Here is a 25,186-nt window from a genome sequence, read left to right on the forward strand (position 1 = left end):
GCACCGACCACAATCCCACCCAGGCCCTACCCCCACATATTTACCCGCTAATCCCTCTAACCTACGCATTTTTTAGGATTCTAAGGGGCAATTTTTAACCTGGCCAATCAACCTAACCCGCACATCTTTGGACTGTGGGAGGAAACCGGAGCACCCGGAGGAAACCCACGCAGACACGAGGAGAACATGCAAACTCCACGCAGACAGTGACCCGAGCCTGGAATCGAACCCAGGACCCTGGAGCTGTGAAGCAGCAGTGCTAACCACTGCACTACCGTGCCGCCCAACCTTTGCAAGTTGCAAAACATACATCTGACCTTAAAACAATTCTTCCTGTTGATGGAATTAACTTTCATGCCTTTCAAAAGATATATGAAGAGGAATCAAAATATATGCAAGTCTTTTACCAGTGAGGTTTCTTTCACCAGGCATTAGTTGTTAACAGAAATGATGTTATTTGACTTGCTGTGTCATTGACTGGATTCAGTGATGACCCATTTTATAAATAATGTACTTGTTGCTTAATATCATTTGGTTTAAGTTATTCAATGGGTTTATCTGTGCTTAGAAAAGATGTCATTTTACTTTCAGTGCCTGTAGCATTGAGCAAAACCACACACAATACAAAGGAGGAAACCCCTACGATTCTGTCTTCCTTCATGTGTAACTATTATTACAGGGCAAAGAAAATTAACTAATGTTTTCTAACACCGAGACACTAAAGTTACTCAGACATCCGGGGGTAAGTTCATGGTGTAGAATGGTAGGATTTTTTACGAACAAGAAAGTTTGGATAATTCAGACTGATCCATGAGGTACGATGCTGCCAAGATTATCTGATACAAGCATTTGAAATGTCTGGAAACATTATGCAGTAATTTCTGCAGTTTAGTACTGTTTTTTACAACCTTCTTTCATATTTTTCCATACAAAGACCAATGATTTTCCTTTCACTGCCTTTCTCTCTGTCAACCTGATGGAAGATTTTTGTACCTTAATTTGCAGTCAGGGCATCCAGAGAACAGGAGCAACTTTCTGTATGGCATGCCCCTTTATTTCATTATCATTGAAGAGGACAGGATAAAGCAAAGAAGAATCAGCAGCATAGACTTGAGCAATATTATAGCACGGGTCTTCACTGAAGTCTTCTGTTCTGTGGATCACTGTGTACCTCCGCCAACAATGCCTTACATTCTTTTCCTTCATTTTCAAATCAAGGGACATTCCCTCAAACCATAACACATGCTACCATATCACAACAGTCCTCTTTCCCCCTACAGGATGATGCCAACCACCACCACCTGAGTGAAGACATCACGCCACATAAGTGCACACTCTCCTTTATGACTCTGACCAGCATTAATAACAAAGTGTCATGTCAGTGTACATTCCATTTTATTATGATAAATTTCAAAGTGCATACAATCGACCTTTATTTTTAAAGTACTGTGCCATTCATGGGTGTCTATATTTGCATTTTACAATCTATTTTCCAGGTGCTGTCTCAGAACTAGATTGCTGAAGTTAGTTAACTGCTCATGCTCCACAAAAGGCTCGTGGACTGAGAGAGCTTGTCTCATGGCAGCTTGTTCTTGGCAGGGTGCCACTGCAAGCTGAAGCTAAGGGCGTGGCTCTTGGATAGTCTGCCTTCCACCTTCCACTGGCATAGTGTTCTGAGGTGCAAAGCTGGAAGCCTGGCACATGTGCTATGTTGAACATCAGCCATTGCCTCAGACCAATGGCTTTAATGATGTCTGGTCTAGTACTAGTTTTAGAATGCTGAACAAAGCAGCTGTTAACTCTGGAAAAGGTGACTCATACTATAACTACATTCTGTACCTACATCCTGCAGAGTTGCAGGATGTGCTTCTGTGAAGATAGAGGCACCCACTGATCCCAGGCCACTTTTTAGCTGAGAGATCTGATTCTAGTAAAGGTGTTTGAAAGGAAGAAAAAGCATTTGCGATGTTGCTGCATGGGCCTGTTAGTCATGGCTGCAATACATTTTCAAAGATTGACTTCAGAGTCTGCATGTAGGTATGATATTGCTCAAACATTATTCTTCTCAAGTGCAATCCTTGAATTGGGGAGCCCATGATTCAAAGGCAGCCCTTTACTCAGCCTCTACAGGAATAGTGGCACATCCTCACTCACTGCTCCAGCTCCATCATGCCCTGTGAATCACTTGTTTCCACATCCTTGCCACCCACTATTTATTTATTCCTCGGTAAATGTCTTTTGAATTGGTGCCTTGGAAAAAGGAAGCAAGTGTGATTCAGAGATTATGTTGGAGGAGACAGGGTAGAGGAAGATGGAACAGGACAAAGCAGCTGGAAGGCATAATCTTTATCCTCCTCTTCCAGATCAATACCATTCTCTTCCTCCTGTACCTTTATGCTACTGTGCTGGATCTTCAGGAAAATCTAAATTAGAGGAACAGAGAAAGTTCTCTGTGTGTTGTTTCTGAAGGATGCCAAGTACCTGTTGGGTTTCTAACCTTGTGTCTGAAAGGTACTGCTGATCTTCCCAGTTTCCATGGCAAGATCTGTGTGAGTGCCCGTGCATTTGTCATCCAGGAAGTGAGATTTAAAAGCAGCAATACTCACTATGGTGACGATCCTTTGTGAGCCAACTTTAGAATATACAGTAAATTAGAGTAAGGCTAATAGTTGGAGTATGTGTGCCAACAGCACAGGAAAGGTCAAGATCTGAAGGTGTTAGACTATTAAAGTGGAAGGTAGGAATCTAAGGTGGTGCAGACGAGTAAGGGGACTGTGTACATACTGGGAGTAAAGTCTTGTGTAATTCTCTTGGATGAGGCCCTGTCCTTAGATCTCTGAGTACAGATTATGTTTGTTTACAGGCTACACGGATGTTTCCAAGAAGTTCAGTTATTTACACTCATTTTACCTTGGTTTTACACCAATGACTGCACCAGTAAGATTGTAAATCAGCAGACCCAAGAAATCTAAGTGTGACTTCTGCAGGCCATGGTCATGTGATTTTCTTTTTAAAAGGAGGCAATGGAAGGGGAGCTCATTGGAAAATTCTCACTCATTCTTCTTTGGGAATATGAAAAGGAGTTTAAACAATCAATTCTTATGTTCATAAAATGCTGACCGTTGGAATTTGAAATTTATTTTATATTCAATTTACCATTATTCACATGACATGTGCAATGATCTTAGCCGTGTAACCTGCTCAAATGGTGTTTGTTTCAACAGGAAAATCAAAGGAATTTAACATGGGCACTCAAAATCAATCCACCAAATATGCAATATAACAATAAAATAAAGATGTTTATATGGCAACTCTTCTTAATATTATGATTTGTAGATAAGTGAAATTAATACGTTGGCATCACAAGGTAGTCAGATTACTCAGTTAACTCTGTACACTTAGATTAGGAATATTCTGTCTCTGCACTCTATTTAGTAAACCCATTTGATTACACAAATCATATGCAGAACATGTGGTGCCATTGTGTTTGACAACAGTATTTCAGATTCAAACCGAGATACTGGTGTAAAGTTCCTTTTACTCCACACAGACTGGTCTCGGATGCCACTGATAACTGTAGGTTTCTCTCTTCTCCAGGTGTTCAAACCACAACCCGGAAGTGTCACACTGAGACAGTTTCACAAGAGAGAGGGAGAAACTCACTGTTTATTCCTGACCAGTGAGCTCGCCCTTATATCACACGAGTTACCCTGGCTGCCACCTACAACCATGTCTCTCTCTTGTAGGTAGTGAAATACAACCCAGAAGTGCCACAGTGGGACAGCTTCACAAGAGAGAGAGACAGAGAGGGACTACTGTTTATTCCTGACCAGTAGACCCCCTTGAGTGAGCAGTTTTGAAGTGCACGGAGCTTTTACAGTTGTGTACCCTGGAATTATGTTCTGGCTTTTTAGTGACTCACCAGGACAGACGATGAGAGAGAGAGAGACTAGTTGAAGTTAATTGGAAATAATTTATTCAAGAATAACTTCAACCAAACTCAGTCAATAAAACACAGACACTACAATACTATGCTTTGGAAAGAAAACTCTAACGGCACAACGTAAATTCTTAGCATTACATGATTTACACACAAAAAAAGAAGAATCCTCGATCCCTCCTCAACCTTTACCTAATTGGGGGATTTCTGAAGGCTGAGAGAATATACTCACCACTCCTCGGATCATTTTAAAAACAACAGTCCTTGCTGCTGCTGAGAAAATAGTTGATGTCTTGCTTGTTGTTGGATCTTCCTTGTTCCTTTCCTCTGCCCATGAAGTAGTTGTCTGGCTGAACACCTGAATTCACTGATTTCTGACTTCACACACCTCTCCCGCACTGAAATTCCGGAGAACTCCTGAAAGGTCAACCATCTCTTGTCTTGGCCAGAGTTTGACATTTTTTGAAAGGCAGTTTCCTTAATCAAATTGGCTGACTCCTCCCATCGGTCAGTTTCAGAACAATGGGGTGCAAAGTGCTTACAGGATGAAACTGATTTGATCAGTTTCAATGACAAAGAGCCCAAACTGTTTTAGGAGGTATCTGATGGGCTGCTAAATGTCCCAAGGTGGGTTCCTGGAACTGCTAAATGTTTTCCCATTCGTGGAGGCATTATTCTATATAGCTGGGGTAAAACTCGTTACCATGTCCATTGTCTCTCCTGTAGTTGGTCAGAGCTATCGACATCCCTCTGCATAATCTTGTCAGCTAGTTTTACCATGACTCATGGCCCCCTTTGTTCACTTCTTGGAGGGTCTGGTGGTGTTGTATATTCCGATGTCTGGTTTGCAGCTATTTTGCTTGAATGTAACCTTTTAAAATAATACTGTCTTTAAAATATCAATTTTTCCACATGAAATTGGCCATGTTGTATCAGATTTAATATAATGTCCGTGTATCCTATGGAGTTCATCCAAATGATGGATTTGCTACATCTTACACTGGTAATGTTAGTGAGGACGAAAAGTAGACAAACATTTTATTACTCTCATTTTGTGGATTGATTTTTAAACCAGCTTTCCTAAAGATCAACACTAGAAAATCACAATCCTCCTCTAATCTCTGACAGGCTCTCGGATTGTGAATGCAGACAGTGAATTCTAATTAGGTGCTGTTTGCTTTGCACAGAATAACACTGCTGGATGCAATGGGACCTCTACCATGTTGGTCACTCAAGATTACGGTGCAGTGAAGGAGAATGAGATCTGCGTGTTTCAGGGAGAGCTGGTTCAGGTCCTCGCCATTAACCAACAAAACATGTTCCTGGTGTACCGGCCTGCGAATGAACACTCCCCCGCTGCTGAAGGGTGGATTCCAGGCTTTATCCTGAGTTACACCACTGACTACTCCACAGGGCCTGACGAAGGAAGCATCAAGTAAGTGCCAGGTGGCTGCCCTGGAAGCAGTGTGTGGATGTAAAGAAAAAGATGGCGGGTTTCCCCTCCTGAGTTTATTCACAAGCCTGTTGGAACAAACTTCAGAAGTACCCAGCGAATGCTGGATCTTCCGCTTAGAGGAGCCATGTCTGGCAGCTCCATTTTTCTGTTAATATTTGGAATACAAGTGACAAATATGCAGTCATGGCATGTTTTCCTTTTAACGCTCACTACACTAACGTGGAAATGACTGGACTGGAAGTATATTTATGTTGTGTTACTAATATGTTTGTTTTGACTTTTATAATCATTTGGCATCAGACCTGATGTTGAACTGAGGCCTAACTCCTCCAAAAGGAGAGATCTTTTGTTGTCTATGGGAATTTGTACAGCATGTAATTTTTTCAAATTTTTCTTTTTGTTTCAAAGTTATTGACAGTATATTGTAAAAAAAACTTTACATTTTTTTTTGTTTTGCCAGGACTCCTCCTAATACATTCCTGTACAAAAATATTTTGCACTATTTAATATGCCCATATAAATAAAGTCAGGTTGTGCAATATAGTCCGAATGCTATTCGTTGTACCTGTAATGTAACTAATAATAAATGTATTTTAAATATGTAAAATAAATCTTGAATATGAGCATGTTTTAATTAAGTAAAATGGTAAAAACTGTTCTGCTAAATTCTAAAGTGCATTGATTAGAGGTACAACATTTGTACAGACTTGTATTGTTACACCCGAAAGCACGCATTCCCTGAACTGATAATGTTCAGGGCTTACACCTTGCCTATGTTTAGCTTCAGATTTTATCACGTGGCCAATTATCAGTATCACATTTTAACCATTGATTTTGGTGAAACATTCGTCTCTTTCCACCAACACCTTCTGCCATTTTCAACCTGTATACAGTACTTCATAATCTCATAGGATGTTAAATGTGCATTATCACTGAGTGTTGGAGGAAATGCAAATGACAAATTTAGATCCTATGAGATTATGTGATGCTCAGTAGAGAGGCATTGAAGATTTCCTCCTCTTGGGAAATTGTTTGTTACTCAATCTGTTAGTTTTTGTGCCAATGGAAGTAAGACATGTTTGGTTGATTTTGTTTTGAAAGCATACCGTGTATTTTTTTTTCTGGGTTTTTTTTCTGCTGACGGCTGAAGGGGATTGTTTTTGGCCCCATATCCATCAGAAGCCTAGGATATTCAAGTTATTTGGTGCATTTTTTGGTACAACAGGAAGTCATGTTCTTGGCATTTGAGAAAACGTGAAGAAAAGGAGAGCAGTGGGAAAAATGAAGGGAGGTTTGACAATGATGCCCGTAAATCCAAGGATATTCTGACCAACAAAGCCTCTGTTGATGTGAGTAAGTCGACATTAAGGAGCTATGAGTAGATACAGTAAAGGTCTAGTCACAAGGTACTACTCTTCACTATTACAGAAGAATCAAAATGGTTAATGCACACAAGCTATCTCAACAACTTCGTAATTCCAAAAGTGGTGGTGTGAGTTTCTTTATTACCTCCAAATTACAGATTTGTTTTGCAACTTGAGATTAATAGCATTAACCATTCACTGGTACTGAAGTTATCATAGCCGAACAAAGTACAACATTGTTAGTGGTGCAAAATGTATAAAATACCACATCAGATTCACTACTTAAAAAGGTTCCTGAGTAAATGCCAACCTTGTCACTTGACCTTTAAAGAATAGCCTATTTCAGCAGCCCACCATTAACACTTACCTTTGGAACTAACATTATCAGAAACAAGCACATCGGTGTTGGCAGTAATAATGTTGCTGATTTGTTGTCACTAAATGCACTCTTGTTTATTGCAGATTGTGGGTGTGTCTGGAGTTCTGAGAACACAGTGTACCATAATTCTTTTGCTGCAATTGTGAATAAATTAATTTTTTAACAACTTTGTTGTCTGTTATCTTACTGTGTGCAAAGTGTGAACTCACTCAAGGCATGGAACAATGTTGACGTGGGCAGCTGAAGTTATTTTGCAGGTCCATCTCTATGAATGAACTTGAAAAGAAGCTCTTCAGCCAATTTTAATTTGTCTACAGTGAAATTTCTCTCAGTAACTTCTTTGAAGTTGTACTATTTTAAAACATCAGTTAAAATGCACTCCTCCCTCTACGAAGCAGACTGCAGCCCCTCCCCCAAATATGCAGCCTCCCAGACCTCATGTACCATTTCTCCTGAACAAAATAGAAACTTTAATAATGACTCATATTCTCCACACCACAAAAATCATCTTCCTTACTCATGACTGTGATTGAGCCTTCAGCTTCATGGATTTTGGTCAACGTTTTTTTTTACAATCATGCATTAGGTTAGATTATCCCCATTTGGAAAATATGGACATGTACTTTTGGTAACTTGAATAAAGGACTCAATGCATCATGTCATATGCTGTGCACATTTTTCTATTACTAAATTGTGTGCTGCAGAACTTGAGAAAGTGTGAAACTAGAGTAAGCTTTCTAATTAGCTGTATCTCTTGAATAGATGTATTTTGATGTCAAGTTTTTGTGAGAAGACTCATAAAAGGGATTAATGGTTTCAGTCACTGATGTGCTAGTCATAGTTTTGGTCAAGAATTGAATTTCGAACTTAAGTGTAACTGACCACTCTCCTAATTCTAACTTTGCTCTTTTCTCCCTCACGCTGCACTAAAGGAGTCTAACAGTTCTGAGGAATCCGAATGTGATGATCTTGACCCTAAAACTAGCATGGAGGTAGTTACGACTGTTTTGCATGTGATATTCAAACAAGTTTGCCTATTAAGTATTGGTAATCAAAAGTCATTGATGATCAAGCCTCAATTTTCTTTTTCTTTAAATTGGAGATTTTTGCCATTGACTTTCATTCTTTTGCTTGTAGGATTACATGAGTGTGCTATAAAGAATTGTAAAATCCTCATTGGTGCATTGTTGATTTCAGCCAGACCAGTAGGGTAAGACACTGAAAGGATTCCAGCTGCTTGGCTTTTTGAAAGAAGTCAGGAAAATAGGAAAATGATTTGCATTTCCATCACCTCCAAATGCACTTCAGCCTGCCCGCCACTCACCAACTGGTCACAGTACACCAGTGAGAGGGACTCTGAACATATCCAATGTTGTCCATTAGTTTTCTCAGTTATAAAGAAGATGGACAGGATTGCCAATCCATCCTCACAGTTAAAAGGAAAATAGTTTAAGCTATGTGTCTCAATCCTTTTACAAATTTGTTAAATATGTTCTATATTGGCATGGGGAAGAATACAAGACAAATGATTCATTTTGCAACTGTCTATTTTTGACCATTGTCTACGTTAATGTTTTTGTAATATTGTAACTTATCTATATTAGCAATGCCTTGATTACATTTAGTAAAAATCACCAGAATGTAATTAAATTTACTTTAAATATAGTGGCATTTTTTCCTGGAAAATTAAAAATATATGTAAGCGCCTGTACTGATAATCTTATTTTAGTGGGAAAAAAACTGTTACAATTAAATTGTATACCACCATCCTAAGCTGATTTAAATCTACCTGTCACACCCTCATTCCACCCTAACTGTACTCCTGCTCCCACTAAGGCCTTTATGATCTTCCATCAATGTAAATTCCATCTTCACACACTCAAGTCCAAAAACCCTAGCCTCACACAATTGACACAGGTTGTGGTCTTCAATTGCCATGACCACTCAAAAGAATATGGCCGAAAAATTGGGTCATATCTGAGTTGGGTTGTGATTCCACTCCAATGTCTGCAGCTACTGAGGCTGGCAGCAGAGCCACATCAAATTAGTCCCGGGGCATGACTTGGGTGTTACTTCTGAGCTGTGGGCACAATTTCTAGCTCCAGAGGCGAACTTGTGGTGGCAGCGATAAGCAAGATCAACCAGCTCACATGGAGTCCTCAGGATAGTATATGAAAGAAATATTTACACTGTTGGTTCGAAGCTTCCAGTAGTTCCTTTAAATGATCCCAGATTTAGCTGCTGAGCACCAAAAGAAACTAGCTATAACATGCACAGCATATATTGGGGCCATTTGTAATCCAATTTAGTGAAGGGGCCTGAAGTAGACATTGACCGGAATTCTCCCGCCGTTCATGCCCCACTGCTGCTGCCCAAGGCAAAAGAATACTGCTGGCATAAACAGCCGGAGAATCCTGCCCATTATGTCTTTAATCTGCATGTCCAGTTGCCCCAACATTCCAGTATCAGGTGCAAGCCCTGGAAACTGAGCATTTTTAGTCAATGTGGCAGATGGCACACTTCTGGTAAAATCTGAGTGCATAAACACCATATTGGGCTCTGAGGCCATTTTATGTGAATAAATTCTTCTACCTCAGGATCATCCTGATAGCTAACTGCAATTGCAGACTTTTCTCAGTAAAAGTTGCTGCAAATTGTCCAACCACTTCCTTGCCAACTCTTACCAGATTCATATTCTTCACACCACAATGGTCAACTTTCTTACTCATCCAGTTCTTGTCTCAGTATTTGTCAATATCTAAATAGGTTCCCATTGTTCAAAAGGTGTACTCTTTCCATTTAAAACTGCCAGAAAGGAGCTTTCAGATGTAAAGTGTTTAGATATGGGCAATAGTAGGGTGAAGAGATTGAGTGTTTTTTTGAGAAGAGAGTAATGGTTTTTAGATTTGTAACTTTCCTACAGGCCTTTAAAACCTCTTCAAAATTTATGTTCCTGACTGTTTTTAACCAACTCTTCGAAACCATTCATACCATGTTTGAGCCTCAAGGCAGCTTATTACTTTAAAGATTTGATGGCATGCAAGTTATATTAGTATGTTTAACCAGCAGTATGCTTTCTGATTTTAAATATAATTTAAAATGTAATGGGTATTGAGGCAAGTCTTGTTTTTTCTGGTTTTCTTCATATCACTAATAACTTTAAAGTGATATATGCAGCATATGGCTTAACAATATCAATTTTATCATTTGGGGAAATCATTCAGCAATGCCATCACAACAAAAACAAAAATGCTGGACGAAGTGTCATCTAGACTCGAAACGTTGGTTCTATTCTCTCTCCACAGATGCTGTCAGACCTGCTGAGATTTTCCAGCATTTTCTGTTTTTGTTTCAGATTCCAGCATCCGCAGTATTTTACTTTTATTCAGCAGTGTCATGTTGTCTTTAAAATCCTGGGTTATGTCTCAAGAGATCTTTCTGAATAAGGAAATAGCAGTGATGGTACTGCTGGTTACTGGTTGTGTTTTAGATTGACATCAAGAGTATTGCACAGCTCTGGATAACCATCTGCAAAGAAAATTTGCCAGGATCTGTCCAATTTTGCAGATTTTCAATGTTTTCTGTTATGTGTTAGCCTTTGTTGCCTCTGAGACAGGAGATTATGGGTTCAAGCCCCACTCAAGAACTCTGAAGGGAGAAATTGGGTTGCCTCAGCTTGGCATGAATTGGCCACAGAGAATGATTCCTGCACAGAAGGGTCTGAAGTCCAAATGGCATTGGGCCTCCGACCAGTCAGCAGCGTACACCTACCATGCAGTGTCCCAAACAGGGCAAAGGCAAAGCTACATTGAAATGCTGAGCCACTTTGGGAAGGGATATGGAATCCCTACAGTACAGAAGGAGGCCATTTGGCCCATCGAGCCTGCACTGTCAACAATCCCACCCTATCCGCGTGACCTCACATATTTACCCTGCTAATCCCCCTGTAACTAGGGTCAATTTAGCATGGCCAATCAACCTAACCCACATCTTTGGACTGTGGGAGGAAACTGGAGCACCTGGAGGAAACCCATGCAGACACGGGGAGAACGTGCAAACTCCACACAGACAGTGACCCAAGCCAGGAATCGAACCCGGGTCTCTGGTGCTGTGAGGCAGCAATGCTAACCACTGTGCCACTGTGCCGCCCTCCCATGCCGTGGGGGGAGGTGGTCAAGAAGGAGCTGAGCAGGAACCAGCAGTGGAATGTTTTGCCCTGAAATTGGTCCGATTTGCCCCTTTACTGCAGAGAAATTGAGGCAAGGAGCATGATTTCTCCTCACTGTCTAGCTATTTGTTGCATTGTTGTTGGTGGGGCCTTGCTGTGCCCAAAATTGCTACTTAAGACTCTCCGAAAGTGCTTAGCTAACTGTGAAGTGTTTTAGGATATCTTGAGTCAATACTGAAATTATACTCAAGACTGGATGGCTGCTTTACAGAACACCTTCGCTCAGTCCACAAGCGTGACCTCAACCTTCCGACTGCTTTCCATTTTAACTCAGCATCTTGCTCTCATGTCCATATGTCCATCTTTGATCTGCTGCAGTGCTCCGGTGAAGCCCGGCGCAAGCTAGAGGAGCAGCATCTCATCTTCCAGTTGGGCGCATTGCAGCCATCGGGACTCATCATTGAGTTTGGCAGCTTTAGATTGTGATATTTCTCTTCCATCTTAAACTCTTTTTTTAAATATCCCAAACATGTACTGCCTCAATGCAAAACACCCCCCCCCCCCCCCCCCCCACCTCCTCCTCCCACACAAAGCCATCTGTCTTTAGGTCTTAAAGTTGCTACATCTAGTTGCAATCTCTCACAGCTACACTTTAATAATTAGCACAATCTTCCTCCCTTCAGTTCTGATCAAGAACCAAAAGGACTCGAAAGTCTGCTTTCCCCCCTCCAGATGCTGCCTGACCTGCTGAGTTTTTCCAGCATCCTCTGTTCTTGTTTCAGATTCCCGCATCTGCAGTGGTTTGAAATTCACCGGTTGGCTCAGTGTGCGATAAATTATACAATAGTGCCACCATGTATTTTTTACACAGACACCTCAATACAACCTCAATGCAGAGTTAATGGGTGGAATTCCCCCGAACAAAGTGTCAAATTCGCGTGAAAACTGGAGTAAATCATGTTTTTTTCAACGGAGTTTCAAAATGAATCTCCTACACTCTTTGCACTGCAGAGTGCATGAGTGTGATTCGCTCCAAAATTCGGGGGTGGGGCCTATTCCCACCCGAGAGACCGGCAACATAGTGCTGAGCGGGTCACTGCACATGTGCCGATCTGTCCAACACTGCCTGCCTCCCAATTGCTGGACATCTCTGTGACCCCCGCAACGCCGACTCTGCAGATTGATGCGATTCTTTTGTCCCCTCTTGCCAGAAACGCACCAGAGAGCAGGAGCTAGGCATAGTGTCTCAGAGTGATGAGAAATGGGCAGTGATGTCCTATTGGATTCTGTTCTAGGATTTCTTCAGTTCACTTAGTAGATCAGTGATTTTCGTAATTGACTAGAAGGGGCACTGTCCAAATTTGCAGACAAAATTAAAACGGACAAAAGACAAAAGGGATATTGAGGAGATGATGATACGAGCAAAAATAGGGTCAGTTAGATTTCAGCAGCTAATATGAAGTGGAACATTTTCATGAAAAGTAACATGATTATGTTTTGAATTGGAGAAAGGTAAGTGAGGTGGCGAGCAGAGGCATTTCCAAGTTCAGGTTGGTGAGACATTAAAAGTGAAATCTCAATAAATAAAGCTATTTTAAGAAAAAAAAACTAATTGATACAGGAGATGATTTTTGACTATTCTTTCTTGTGCTGAATAACCTTCAGGGTGACCAAGATGAGGTCACAAGCTGAAAATGTATTTTAGCCTAGATTTACTGCAAATGTCGTCTTGGTAAACGAATGAAGCTTGAGCTAAGAACGGCCATTAGGAGGATTATTCAGAGACTGATTTTCATATGAGGTTGCATAGCATTTTGGTGGAGGGTGTTTGACAGAATGCCCCCTCCATTGACTAGCTAATTGAGAGTATACAAGTTTGTCACTGAGGACTGAGCTTTGTTTAAAGTTCCATCACCTTTCAACGTCATCGTGTTCCTGGAGGCTTGAAGATAGCACTTGAAGCATCAGTAGTCCTTTTGTGGGCACTTTGTTAAGACTCTATCAATACTTGTTCTGGAATTCTTTTAAGGGCTTTACTTAAAAATAGTAACTGTTCTGTTTCTCTACCTTATTGGACACCTTAAGAGTCAGCAAGAGAAAGGGAATGCTTGGTCATGGGCATCCCCATTTGTCTGAAAAGAGAATTGAGAGGAGAAGATGAGGCCAGACAGAGAGGCACCAGCTGCCACAGAAGAGAGGGGCAGAAAGATGAGATGGGCTCCTTCCCCCATGTAGATACAGGATATCACTCTCTCCTCTGAACCTCCTCCACCAGGACTCCCAGTGTTGAGTCCAAGAACTTGTGCACCCTGCAACTTGGTCTCTGAGCCATCCTGAACTCTGCCACAGTGTGCCAGTTGGAACACACCTTCAGTGGAAGTGGGCGTATGGAGCCAACAAAAACTGCTTCTGAACATTGCTTCAAATCAGCGCTTGATTACTAAAGCTGCAGGTCTGTTAGCCAGATTTTAAAACAGGTGTGTCTCATTGGCATAGCATCTATTCAGTGCCTGTTTTCACCAAAATAATCTTTACTGTTTCTTATAGCAAGTGTAATATAAGTGTCGAGATGCAGTGGTAAATCTGTAAAAAAGAACCTTAGCAAGACCACATTCCAAGCGGGTACTGCATTGCATTTTGCGCTTCACACTATAGGAAATGTGTCCAATAATTGGATAGATTGCAGATTTACTAGGCTGTTGCCTGCTGTGAGGAAATACAAAGAACTGAAGAGGTGAAAGGGTGAAAGAGATGTTTATGATTATGGGGAGTGGATCGGAACACTCTGTTCCCTTTGTTCGAGGTGTCTAGAATGAGCGGATCTAGATATAATAAATTTCAGAGAGATAGAACAAGAGAAACTATTAATTTAGGGTTGTGAGGCTGTGGAATTTGGTATCATTGCTGGAGATTGAAGTAGAAATCAGGGGCAGGATTCTCTGATCTCTTTCATCACCCCTGCCAGCGAGAATGGAGAACTTGGCACTCAGCCAAAACTCCATTCACTGCAGTGGCAGTGAGTATCCCCGCTACGGACGAGGCCGGAGCTTCCGGTGCATGTGAATGATTAAAAATAAAATATCCAGGTCTTTGAATGAAAGAGAAATAAAGTAATATAGGTATAAGGGAGCGGTTTCAAACTAGATAAAAATAAGTTTGGATTGGTTGAGCCAAATGGGCAGCTTTAATGCCATCACTTCTATATGACGGGTGACACGGTGGCACAGTGGTTAGCACTGCTGCCTCACAGCACCAGAGACCCGGGTTCTGTTCCCGGCTTGGGTCACTCTCAGTGTGCACTTTGCACGTTCTCTCTGTGTCAGTGTGGGTTTCCTCCGGGTGCCCTGGTTTCCTCCCACAATCTGAAAGACGTGCTGGTTAGGTGGATTAGCCAAGCTAAATTCTCCCTCAGTATAGCTGAACAGGCGCCAGAGTGTGGCGACGAGGGGATTTTCACAGTAACTTCATTGCAGTGTTAATGTAAGCCTACCTGTGCCTAATAAATAAACTTTACTTTTTTACTTTACTGGACTTGACACAGAGGCCAGATTTTCCCTCGCAGTTAGGTGCAGAGAGGTGGGAGGATTCCCGCCTCCGCCAACCCAACCTTTAAAGTGGCTGCCTGGATATAGATTTTAGGTCCTGATTAGATTGAACATTGCGGCAGGCAACCAGGGAAGAGCAAAGAAGCAAGCTGGATGTGGTAACAGGCTGGGCAGAAGATCTATCTTGGGGCTCTGGCTGAAGTAATTAAAAATAATGAAAATGTAATGGCCAATAATTTGCCACTTAAGGGCCTCAATTGGGGCAAGGGTAGGTGGCCTGTATGAAGCCTTACCTGCCCCATCATAAAATTACTGCGAGGTCGGGTGAGCAGGAGCCTAGAATGAATTCCATTCCTTCAATTTTACATTCCCTCCATCCCAGCCTTAAAGCCTATCAGCAGGGGAGCGTGAAATTCAGAGCACTCTATCAATCTCTTTGCTAGTTCCCTTTGACAGTCAATTCTAACATTTTTGACATTTCCTTTGACAGCTCACTTAGACAGTACGCTCTGATAGTTTTATTTGACAGCTGCATCTGACAGGTTTGACAGTTGATTTGACAGGTCTATTGATAGTTTCAATCAGTATGACAGTAATGAGTTTACGCAATTTCGACACACATTCCGGACTACTTCTAACAATTCCAAAGAGCAGCTGACCTCCCCTATAAAGGGCACCTGACCTCCAACAAAGAGCACTTTATCTCCCCCAAAATGTACCTTATGTTTCCAAAGGAAGTGTCATGTTCGAGGGCGGGACTTACAATTTTTGGCCATTTCCACCATTTTCACCATAATGGAGAGGATCTAGATGTCTGCAAAATGCAGAGCAGTAATCAACGCAGTAACTTCTCCTGACGCCATGATCACCTCAGTGCTGTTGGATTGCTGACCTGATATCAAGTCATACATATGTCATAAGTTCAATCAAATGAATATCAGCAACATCAAAGCCAACAAAAGTATCTCTTACTCTCTTTTTTTATTAATCGAAAATGCAATTAACCACATCTGGAATTCCAATTAACTATGTGTGGGGCACATGGTTAACGTTGAAGCTTCTACTTGATTTAAGCAGATGTTTGTGCAACCCAGTGGAAAGACTGAGTTAAAGTGGTAGCGAAGCAGAAATGGAGAAGTTTTGATCCAGATTACTGCTGATTTGGAGAATAAATACCAGTACAAAATGGTTAGGCCAAACTGTCCAGTTCACAAACCAAGAATTGATAATGTGTTAGAAAATGTATCTGCCCTGTGTGCATTTATTTCCTCAGTCTTACCATTTGGGTGTTGTTTCTATACTATTGCCACGTTCTGCATTCTGTCAGCCATCCAGACTCTGCTGCCTCCGTGCTAACTCGCAGCATTCCCATTCACCCCTCACCCCTGTGCTGGCTGACCTACATCGGATCCTGGATTTTAAAATTGTCGATCTTTTTTCAAGCCCCTCCTTAGCCTTGCCCCTCCTTTACTCTGTGGTCTCTTCCAGCCCTACAACCATCTGAGATTTCTACAATCCTATAACCCTAGCTTTTTGAGTATCCTCAAAGTTAATCAGCCATCAGCAGGCATGCCTTCAGCTATCAAGACCCTGCACTCTTGAATTCATTCCTTAAATAACTGTTTTTCATTCCTCCTTTAAGGCATTCTTTAAAATTTGGCACTTTGACTGAGCTTCCCTAATACCTCCTTATCATAGAAATCATAGAAACCCTACAGTACAGAAAGAGGCCATTCGGCCCATCGAGTCTGCACCGACCACAATCCCACCCAGGCCCTACCCCCATATCCCTACATATCCTTATATGGCTCAGTGACAAATGTTCAAGTTTTCAAAGTTTTTTTAAAGTTTATTTATTAATATCGCAAGTAGGCTTACATTAACACTGCAATGAAGTCACCACACTCCGACACCTGTTCGGGTACTTGGAGGGAGAATTTAGCCTGGCCAATGGAACCAACACATCTTTCGGAATGTGGGAGGAAACCAGAGCACCCGGAGGAAACCCACGCAGACATGGGGAGAACATGCAAACTCCACACAGACAGTGACCCAAGCCGGGAATCAAACACGGGTCCCTGGCACTGCGAGGCAGCAATGCTAACCACTGTGCAACAGTGTCACCCATGTTGTTTGGTAAAATGTTGTTTGGTAATACACCAGTAAAGCACTATGGAATGTTTAACTTTCTTAAATTTCCTTTTAAATACAAATTGTTGATACTAGAGTTTTTCAAGTTGAATTCATGCCTGAATTAGATATACAGCCTTGAAATTCATTGTCTCCTGCTATTCTACATGTGGAGTGCAAATAATTTGCTGATTGATGGAGTACATAGTCAGACCGTTATCCAATCCATGCCTGAGTATTGAAGCTTAAAGAAGGAAGACCATTTGTCATTCTATTGGAAGATAATGTGAGGTGGGATTTCCACACTGATTTTCTGCTGATTCTGCAGCTCTTCCACTGAGGTTACGACAAACAAGTGGGAGAATGTGGAATTTCATTTCATTTGCAGTTTTGCCACCAGAAATTTTACTTTGGTCATTTTTTACACATGTTTAATTTATACTTAACCTTTCAAGTTCAGTCAGCAAAAGATAAGGATTTAAAGCCAAGTGTGTCATTTTGAACAACATACAAAAAATGCTATAACTGAAAATAAATTTTAGGACATACAGTTCTGGTGCAAACTTCTTTTGCTACATGCACAGGTGCTGACATATATTTGATTCACTCTCGCAACCCAAATCTCCCTTTGTTTTGAAAAAACATGATATCTTCACCCCATCAAACCATCAGCAATATGAAGAAACATAAATTTACCCTTGAAGGGCATTTTGTTCCATTCAATTTCATCCACCATTAATGCTATTTAAAGCTGGCACAAATACATTCATATAAGCATTCAAAATTCAGAAGGGATTTAGCATTCAAAGATTTTCTTTTTCTTAAATGTCAGAATGTCAAAATCTCATTAGGTTCATTGAAAGAACTTAAGTTCTCTTTTGCATTTTAAAATTAAATTTGTCATGTCATAATGTCCAAATTAATGTCATAAAACAAAAAGACTACCCAAAATAAAATGAAGGCAATATTATTCTCATGGGGTATGGAAATAGAATTTTTACATCATTCTTGGTTAGAATTATAGTCCATTATGGTAATTTTATGGGGTTATATTGGTTTTCTTCTGTTGTTCCTTCTATTGAAGGTTTTGAATTATATAGAGAATCATAGAATCCCCACGGTACAGAATTAGGCCATTCGGCCCATCAAGTCTGTACCAACCACAATCCCACCCAGGCCCTATTCCCGTAATCCCACACATTTACCCTGCTAATCCCCCTGAGACTAGGGTCAATTTAACATGGCCAATCAACCTAACTGAGCACCTGGAGCACTCAGAGGAAACCCACGCAGACACAGGGAGAACGTGCAAACTTCACACAGGCAGTGACCCGAGGCCAAAATTGAACCTGGGACCTTGGCGCTGTGAGGCAGCTAACCACCGTTCCGCCCCTAGAATAGGAAAATTTGAAAAATGGTATAAGAGTGAGGGAATCCTGGTTGAAATTCATCCCCAAGTCACCTGAGGCCACCCTTGCCAATCTTCTGATACACGAGCTTTGGCAGAGGTCTAGAAGTAGATAGTAATGGGCGGCACGGTGGCACAGTGGTTAGCACTGCTGCCTCAAATCCAGGGACACGATTCGATTCCTGGCTTGGGTCACTGTCTGTGTGGAGTCTGCACGTTCTCCCTGTGTCTGTGTGGTTTTCCTCCGGGTGCCCTGGTTTCCTCCCACAGTCCGAAAGATGTGCTGATTACATGCATTGGCCGAGCTAAATTCTCCAACTGTGTACCCAAACAGGTGCCGGAGTGTGGCAGCTAGGGGATTTTCACAGTAACTTCATAGCTGTGTTAATGTAAGCCTACTTGTGACACTAATAAATAAACTTTAAAACTTTAGCCTTCCATAATGGACAATGTGTGGCTAACAAAGACTCAAAATAGAAAGGGAGATAGTTTGAGCCAAGGCAGCACATGTTGCTACTACACCTTCATAGAACAGCACAGAGATAGTAATTTGTTTGCATAGCACTACAGAAAATTATATTTAGCTAAATATAGAAAGCTAAGAAAAAAGGTTAAAAGGCAATCAGACCAGTACTTTAGTCAAAATGTGACCTTCATTTCAATGTAGACCTATCGGTGAAGGGTATGGGCTGGAATTTTCCAGCCATTCAAGCCTCCCTGGCACTGCAAGTGCGGATGGAGAATTTGGTGCTCCACCAAATCTCTGTCCACTGCAGCAGAACTAGAGAATCCTGCTGGCATGAACTGCCGGAAAATTCTGGCCCAAGAAAAGAATGTTCTGTGGCTGTGTAGCATTGCACAATGAGACATGAAACTCTAGCCTTCCAAAGGACAATAACATAGTTCCTTCAATAGCTCGGTTGGCAGAGCGGAGGACTGTAGAGGCTAAACACAGGAAATCCTTAGGTCACTCACTCAAATCCAGCTCGAAGGGCACTTTATGGGCGGCATTGTAGCACAGTGGTTAGCACTGCTGCCTCACAGCGCCAGGGACCCGGGTTCAATTCCGGCCTCGGGTCACTGTCTGTGTGGAGTTTGCACGTTCTCACCGTGTCTGCGTGGGTTTCCTCCGGGTGCTCCGGTTTCCTCCCACTGTCCAAAGATGTGCGGGTTAGGTTGATTGGCCATGCTAAATTAACCCTAGTGTCAGGGGGATTAACAGGGTAAATATGTGGGGTTACGGGAATAGGGTCTGGGAGGAATTGTGGTTGATGCAGACTCGATGGGCCAAATGGCCTCCTTCCGCACTGTGGGGATTTTATGATTCTATGATCTCTTGCTACTTGGGAAAGAGATGTATCTCTTGATTACATATCTCTTAATTGCACAGAGGTGCTGAGGAGCACTATATTCAGAGTCATATGTCCACAAGAACTCTAATTAAGCAAATAGCATCTTGAGATCGGGATGCACATGTAAAGAGGACCCAGCCAGCTTTGGGAAGGTTTCTCTGGCAGTCTGCAAGTTCGAGACAGAAATATGTCTGAATGCATCCTGTAACATAGCCCTGAGAGAATCTCAGAATCAAGCTGGTAGGTTGCATGGTATATACGTTTGCCATGGAAAGAAGTAATCCTTGAGGCACCTGAGGAGGACAAAAGTGGAGGAGTAAATGTAGGAAGATGATCAAGAAGCCAAGAATGAAGAGGAAGAGCAAGCATTAGCGATAGTATTATTTGCCAGAGCTCCATGGAAGCAAATAATAGACAGTTTTGTTGAATTATCCCTCCCCCACCATGTATCAACTGTCCTCCATATAATCCTCATCCACAAGTCCTTACACTCACGCATTGTACACATTCTTGGGTATTGGACTGCCAGCAAACAGTTGGCATGTTGCAACCAACCACAAAGCAATGAAATTGTACAGCAACAAAGTGGCTCATAATGGATCGTTTAAGGGTTAAATCTGCTGAAGTTTGAAACTGCTAGTAATTGTTTCCTCTTCTGGTGTTCTTACATGGTGCTTCCCCAGCGCCAATGCCATGGGAAGTGGAAGGCTGTCGAGCCTCCAATAAGGGCACAGAGCTGGCTAGGTGGGAACTCTGGCTGCAGAAGGCCAGGAAAGTCTGGCCCAAATGATGATCTTGCACCAACTTCTTTTGAGAGGCAGAAAGGGGAGCAGGCATTTTGTCTTCTTAATGAATGGTATCCATCCATCTGTGCATGCTTCCTGCTGTTTGTGCCATTTGTTCTGCAAGAAGAAAGGAAGGGTGTTAGCGTCAAACATGTTGAAAGGACACATTTGTCATGGCAAAATAATGAATGTAAGTTTGGGAAGAATGGAAGTCTAGGGTAAGGGAGCCCAAAGGTTTTCTTGTTGGGCCTGGAGGATTACTGAAACTCTTTCAGCTTTCCAAGGAAACAGAACCTCTTCTGATTCTGGCAGTTTTGCTTTGTGCAAAGCCACCTCGGCTTCCCTGCTGGGGCTTCAGGATAAAATGACACAACAGTCCCTTCTAACTTAGTCAATATGCAATATAAATAGGATGCAGCAGCTATGGGAGGGTGTCCCTGACAGTCTGCCAGATCAAGATGACTTAAAATCAAGGTGCATATATCATGCCATAGAGAGTGTTTTTAAAATAATTGAAAATTGTTTTATTTAACGTTGGTTTTGTAATACCATTTTATGTTTAGATGTCTGTATAAAATACTTTTGTCACGTCAACAACCTATTCAGTTGATTTGAGTGACAAATCTTTAGAAAAATTACATATAAAATAATTTACTGACTCCAAAACTTCATTTTTTCCACAGTTGCTAAATCCAAATTTTATTCATGAAGGTAAGTAAGTTCCTTTATTACAACCTCAGTGCTGAAGTTTAAACATGATTAAACTCCGGATTAACTGTCGACAATTTGTATGTTGTACATGGTTTATGTCATAGATTTTACCTTCACTGATGTCAATCTTTCCTTTCACAACAGTGCCACCTGAATTTTTCATTCCCTTGGCCGATTTGACGTGTGCTATTGGTGAAACAGTCATATTGCGATGTAAAGTATGTGGGCGACCCAAGCCTACTGTTAGCTGGAAAGGACCAGATCAAAATGTTCTTGTCAATGACACTCGCTACACACTATCGTTCAGGTAACCTCATCAGCTAGATCACCACAAAATATAGCACAACTTCAGAAGTGAAAACATTTTTTTCAGTGCAGAAAATGAATGTGTCAACTGAAGAGGTTTCAGCCTTTTCTCATTAGTCAGAGCTTCAGAAAAAAATCTGTAGCAAGTAAGAATGACTTAATTCCTGTCCTCCTGCTGTCCTGCTTGTAGCTGTTCCTGCCTTGTGATCTGTAATCATGGTACATCGCGCAAGTCTGCCTTACACCACTCTCACACATCCATTGCAGCTCATCTGCACCTGCTCTGTAACATCTGCCATCCAACTATTTCTAGCTCATCCCCTCTTGCTGTCGGCCTTCACTTTGCTCTCTAGAAGAAATCTCTAGCTTTTCGGCTCTGATCAAATGGTTGAAATGCTGACATTTTCTTTTCTGGATGTCACTTTTAGAGTTATTTTTGTTCTTGCAATTTCAAGCATCTCTTCATCTGTCTTATGGTCTGCACGTGGAATTTTGAGCATGTATTTTAGCATACCATTTCAAAGGCCTCTATTACCTTCCACAGATCTTCATTTGTCATCTGGGGCTTAATTTGAGATTATTTAGAAAAGCATGTTTTAGCCAAGCTCCAAATTATACAAATACCCTTTTCGTTATGATGTGTGGACATGGAGGATGGCTGTGTCTTTTATCACATCAACAAGTATAGACTATACCAGACCCCGCAGCAAATCTACCCTTTGCCCTAGTGAGTGCCACCTCAACAAAGAACAAAGAACACTATAGTACAGGAACAGGCCCTTTGCCCCTTCAAGGGAGCACCAATCACGTTTACCTATCTAAACCAACCGCTTATATCCCTCTATTCCCTGTTTGTTCATATGCCTGTCAAGATAAGTCTTAAATGTGGCTAACGTAACTGCCTCAACCACCTCACTTGGCAATGCATTCCAGGCCCCCAGCACCCTCTGTGTAAAAAACTCCCCCCGCACATCTCCACTGAACCTTTTCCCCCTTACCTTGAACTTGTGCCCCCCTTGTAATTGTCATTTCTATACTGGGAAAAAGCTTCCAATTGTTCACAGTATCTATACCTCTCATAATTTTATAAACTTCTATCAGGTCGCCCTTCAGCCTCCATCTTTCCAGGGAGAACAATCCTAGTTTATTCAATCTCTCCTCATAGCTAATGCTCTCCATACCAGGCAACATCTTGGTAAACCTTTTCTGCACTCTCTCCAAAGCCTTCACGTCCTTCTGGTAGTATGGTGACCAGAACTGCACACAATATTCCAAATGTGGCCTAACCAACGTTTTATACAACTGTAACATAATTTGCCAACTTTTATACTCGATGCCCTGTCCGATGAAGGCAAGCATGCCATATGCTTTCTTCACCACCTTTTCCACCTGTGCTGCCACTTTTAAGGATTTGTGACCTGTACTCCCAGGACCTGTACTCCTTATGCACTGATGCGCAATAATGCCAACCATCAACTTTTTACACTGAAATCAGCTTGTTAGCATTTCACAAAACAAAAAGACTCGATGGCCGAATGGCCTACTCTTGCTCCCACATCTTATCATCTTATTGCAGGCATTGAAGGTTGACAGTACAGCCCAATCAGGTAGATAGGCATGGAATCTGTCAGAACTTCATATATTGAAGGGCAAGGGAATCAGACCATCACTAGTCCCGTTGAATATCTCACATTTAATTAGGGGAGGTGGTGGCCTAGTGGTATTATTACTAGACTATTAATCCAGAAACTCAGCTAATGTTTTGGGGACCCGGGGTCAAATTCTGCCGCAGTAGAATGGTGGAATTTGAATTCAATAAAAAGTATCTGGAATTAAGAATCTACTGATGACCATGAAACCATTGCCGATTGTCAGAAAAACCCATCTTGTTCACTAATGTCCTTTAGGGAAGAAAATCTGCCGTCTTTACCTGGTCTGACCTACATGTAACTCCAGAGCTACAACAATGTGTTGACTCACAACTCGAGCAACTAGGGATAGGCAATAAATGCTGGCCAGCCAGCAACACTCATGTCTCACAAATGGATAACAAAAATATCAATTGAGGCAAATTAATATAAAAATGAACTGTTAATTTTCAGAACCTGTTCATTTGCTCATTTCTTTGTGTTCTGAAATCCAAATCTAAACCCACAAGCTGCTAAAATGTAACGTTAGTTTCTGCGAATTAACTTTCTGGGGCATGTCTGATTCTTGTTTTAAACGAAGATTTCACCAAATTTGGTTGTAGCAGGTTTTTTTAAAGCTTGAGATGAATATATCATTCAGCTTAACTTATGGAATTGTCAAGGTTTGGGAATAAAACTGAATATGATGAATTTGAATCAATTAAAAACAAAATTGTGCCTAGAATCACAAGAATTATAGTCAGCTGCAACATGTCAGTAAATGCAACACAAGGTGGGGAATGTTGCCATGTAAAAGATGGTCAGTTCCATTGGTTGTAAAATCTGCGTTCAGGAATTTCAATATTACATTGCTACGAATTATGCTTTAGTGTTCCACAATAACAACTTGTATTTATATAACACTTCCAGGGTAATAAAATGTCCTAAATTGCTTCACAGGAGCATGGTAAAACAAAGTAATACACCAAGCCATATAGGAGATATTAGGGCAGGTGATGAAAAGCTTGGTCGATGAGGAAGATTTAAAGAGGGGAAAGGAGGAAAGAGTGGATTAGGGTAGAAATTCCAGAGATTAGGATCTTGGCAGCTAAAGGAGCAGCCACCAAAGGTCGAACAATTAAGATCAGGAGAGCAGAATTGGAGGGGTAAGGCAAAAGAGGGATTTGAAAACAAGGATGGAAATTTTAAAATCCAAGTGTCATTTATCCAGGGGCCAGTGTAGGTCAGTGAGCACAGGGGTGATAGCTGTACAGGATTTGGTCTGCGTTAGATACAGGCAGCAGGGTTTTGCAGAAACTGCGACACACATCATGGAATATTAGGTATCCTGCGGTAAGCCAAATTTGTGTAATACTCCAATCTCAACCTAACTCTGAGTCTTAACATGTCACTGGCTTTATTCAGAGCTGGTCCAATCATCCCAATTAAGTCCAGGAATCCTTGACCTAGGATACAGTTAAACTATCTATTTAGCAATCATTGTCGCCACTCTGAAAGTGACAAGTAGCTTAAAGCCACTTTATGATGTCCAGGGGCTGCATTGATATCCTGGAGCTGGACTGTTATCTGGGAGTCCCTCATGTCATGCCATAGCACCTGATTGTATAACACAGGTCACTGTGGACACTTCCAAAGTTCACAGAACGTATCCAGTACTTGCACGTCATATTAATGGTTTGGAATCTAGTTCTTTTAAGGACAAAGACCCTAACATCTTGGTCATCAAGCTCTTCAGCTAGTGATCCCCATACTCTTTAAAATGTTGAGGAACAACGATAATGCAGAAGCAAAGAAGTTGGGTCTGAATCTAATACCAGACTAGTTTTCTATGGATAGGCAATATGAATAAGCACTACCCCAAAAATTAGACACCAACTCCAGGATTCAAACTCATCAGCTATCTCACCAGCTGTTCTGGTGGAGAGGATGGTGGGAAGTGGTAGAAAATCAGGCAGTCCAGAGGATGCCCGCTGACCTCAGGTAAGAGGCAGGA

At 41.5% G+C, this 25,186-nt stretch overlaps 1 protein-coding gene across 2 annotated transcripts in view; it reads left to right on the plus strand.

Annotated features, from left to right (window-relative positions):
* The window catches only part of kalrna (kalirin RhoGEF kinase a), a 790,772-nt gene that overhangs the window by 736,988 nt on the left and 28,598 nt on the right, over positions 1–25,186 (plus strand). The window contains exons 48-52 of one of the 2 annotated variants that reach the window (XM_078228353.1): positions 5,128–5,375; positions 6,622–6,745; positions 8,072–8,131; positions 21,211–21,238; positions 21,383–21,545. In XM_078228353.1, the coding sequence (XP_078084479.1) occupies positions 5,128–5,375; positions 6,622–6,745; positions 8,072–8,131; positions 21,211–21,238; positions 21,383–21,545 (623 nt within the window). Of the gene's footprint in view, positions 1–5,127; positions 5,376–6,621; positions 6,746–7,222; positions 7,301–8,071; positions 8,132–21,210; positions 21,239–21,382; positions 21,546–25,186 lie in introns of those variants that run through there. The other variant, XM_078228352.1, reaches the window with a different exon arrangement.

Source organism: Mustelus asterias, chromosome 14 (genome assembly GCF_964213995.1).
Source record: "Mustelus asterias chromosome 14, sMusAst1.hap1.1, whole genome shotgun sequence".
NCBI classification, from domain to species: Eukaryota; Metazoa; Chordata; class Chondrichthyes; order Carcharhiniformes; family Triakidae; genus Mustelus; species Mustelus asterias.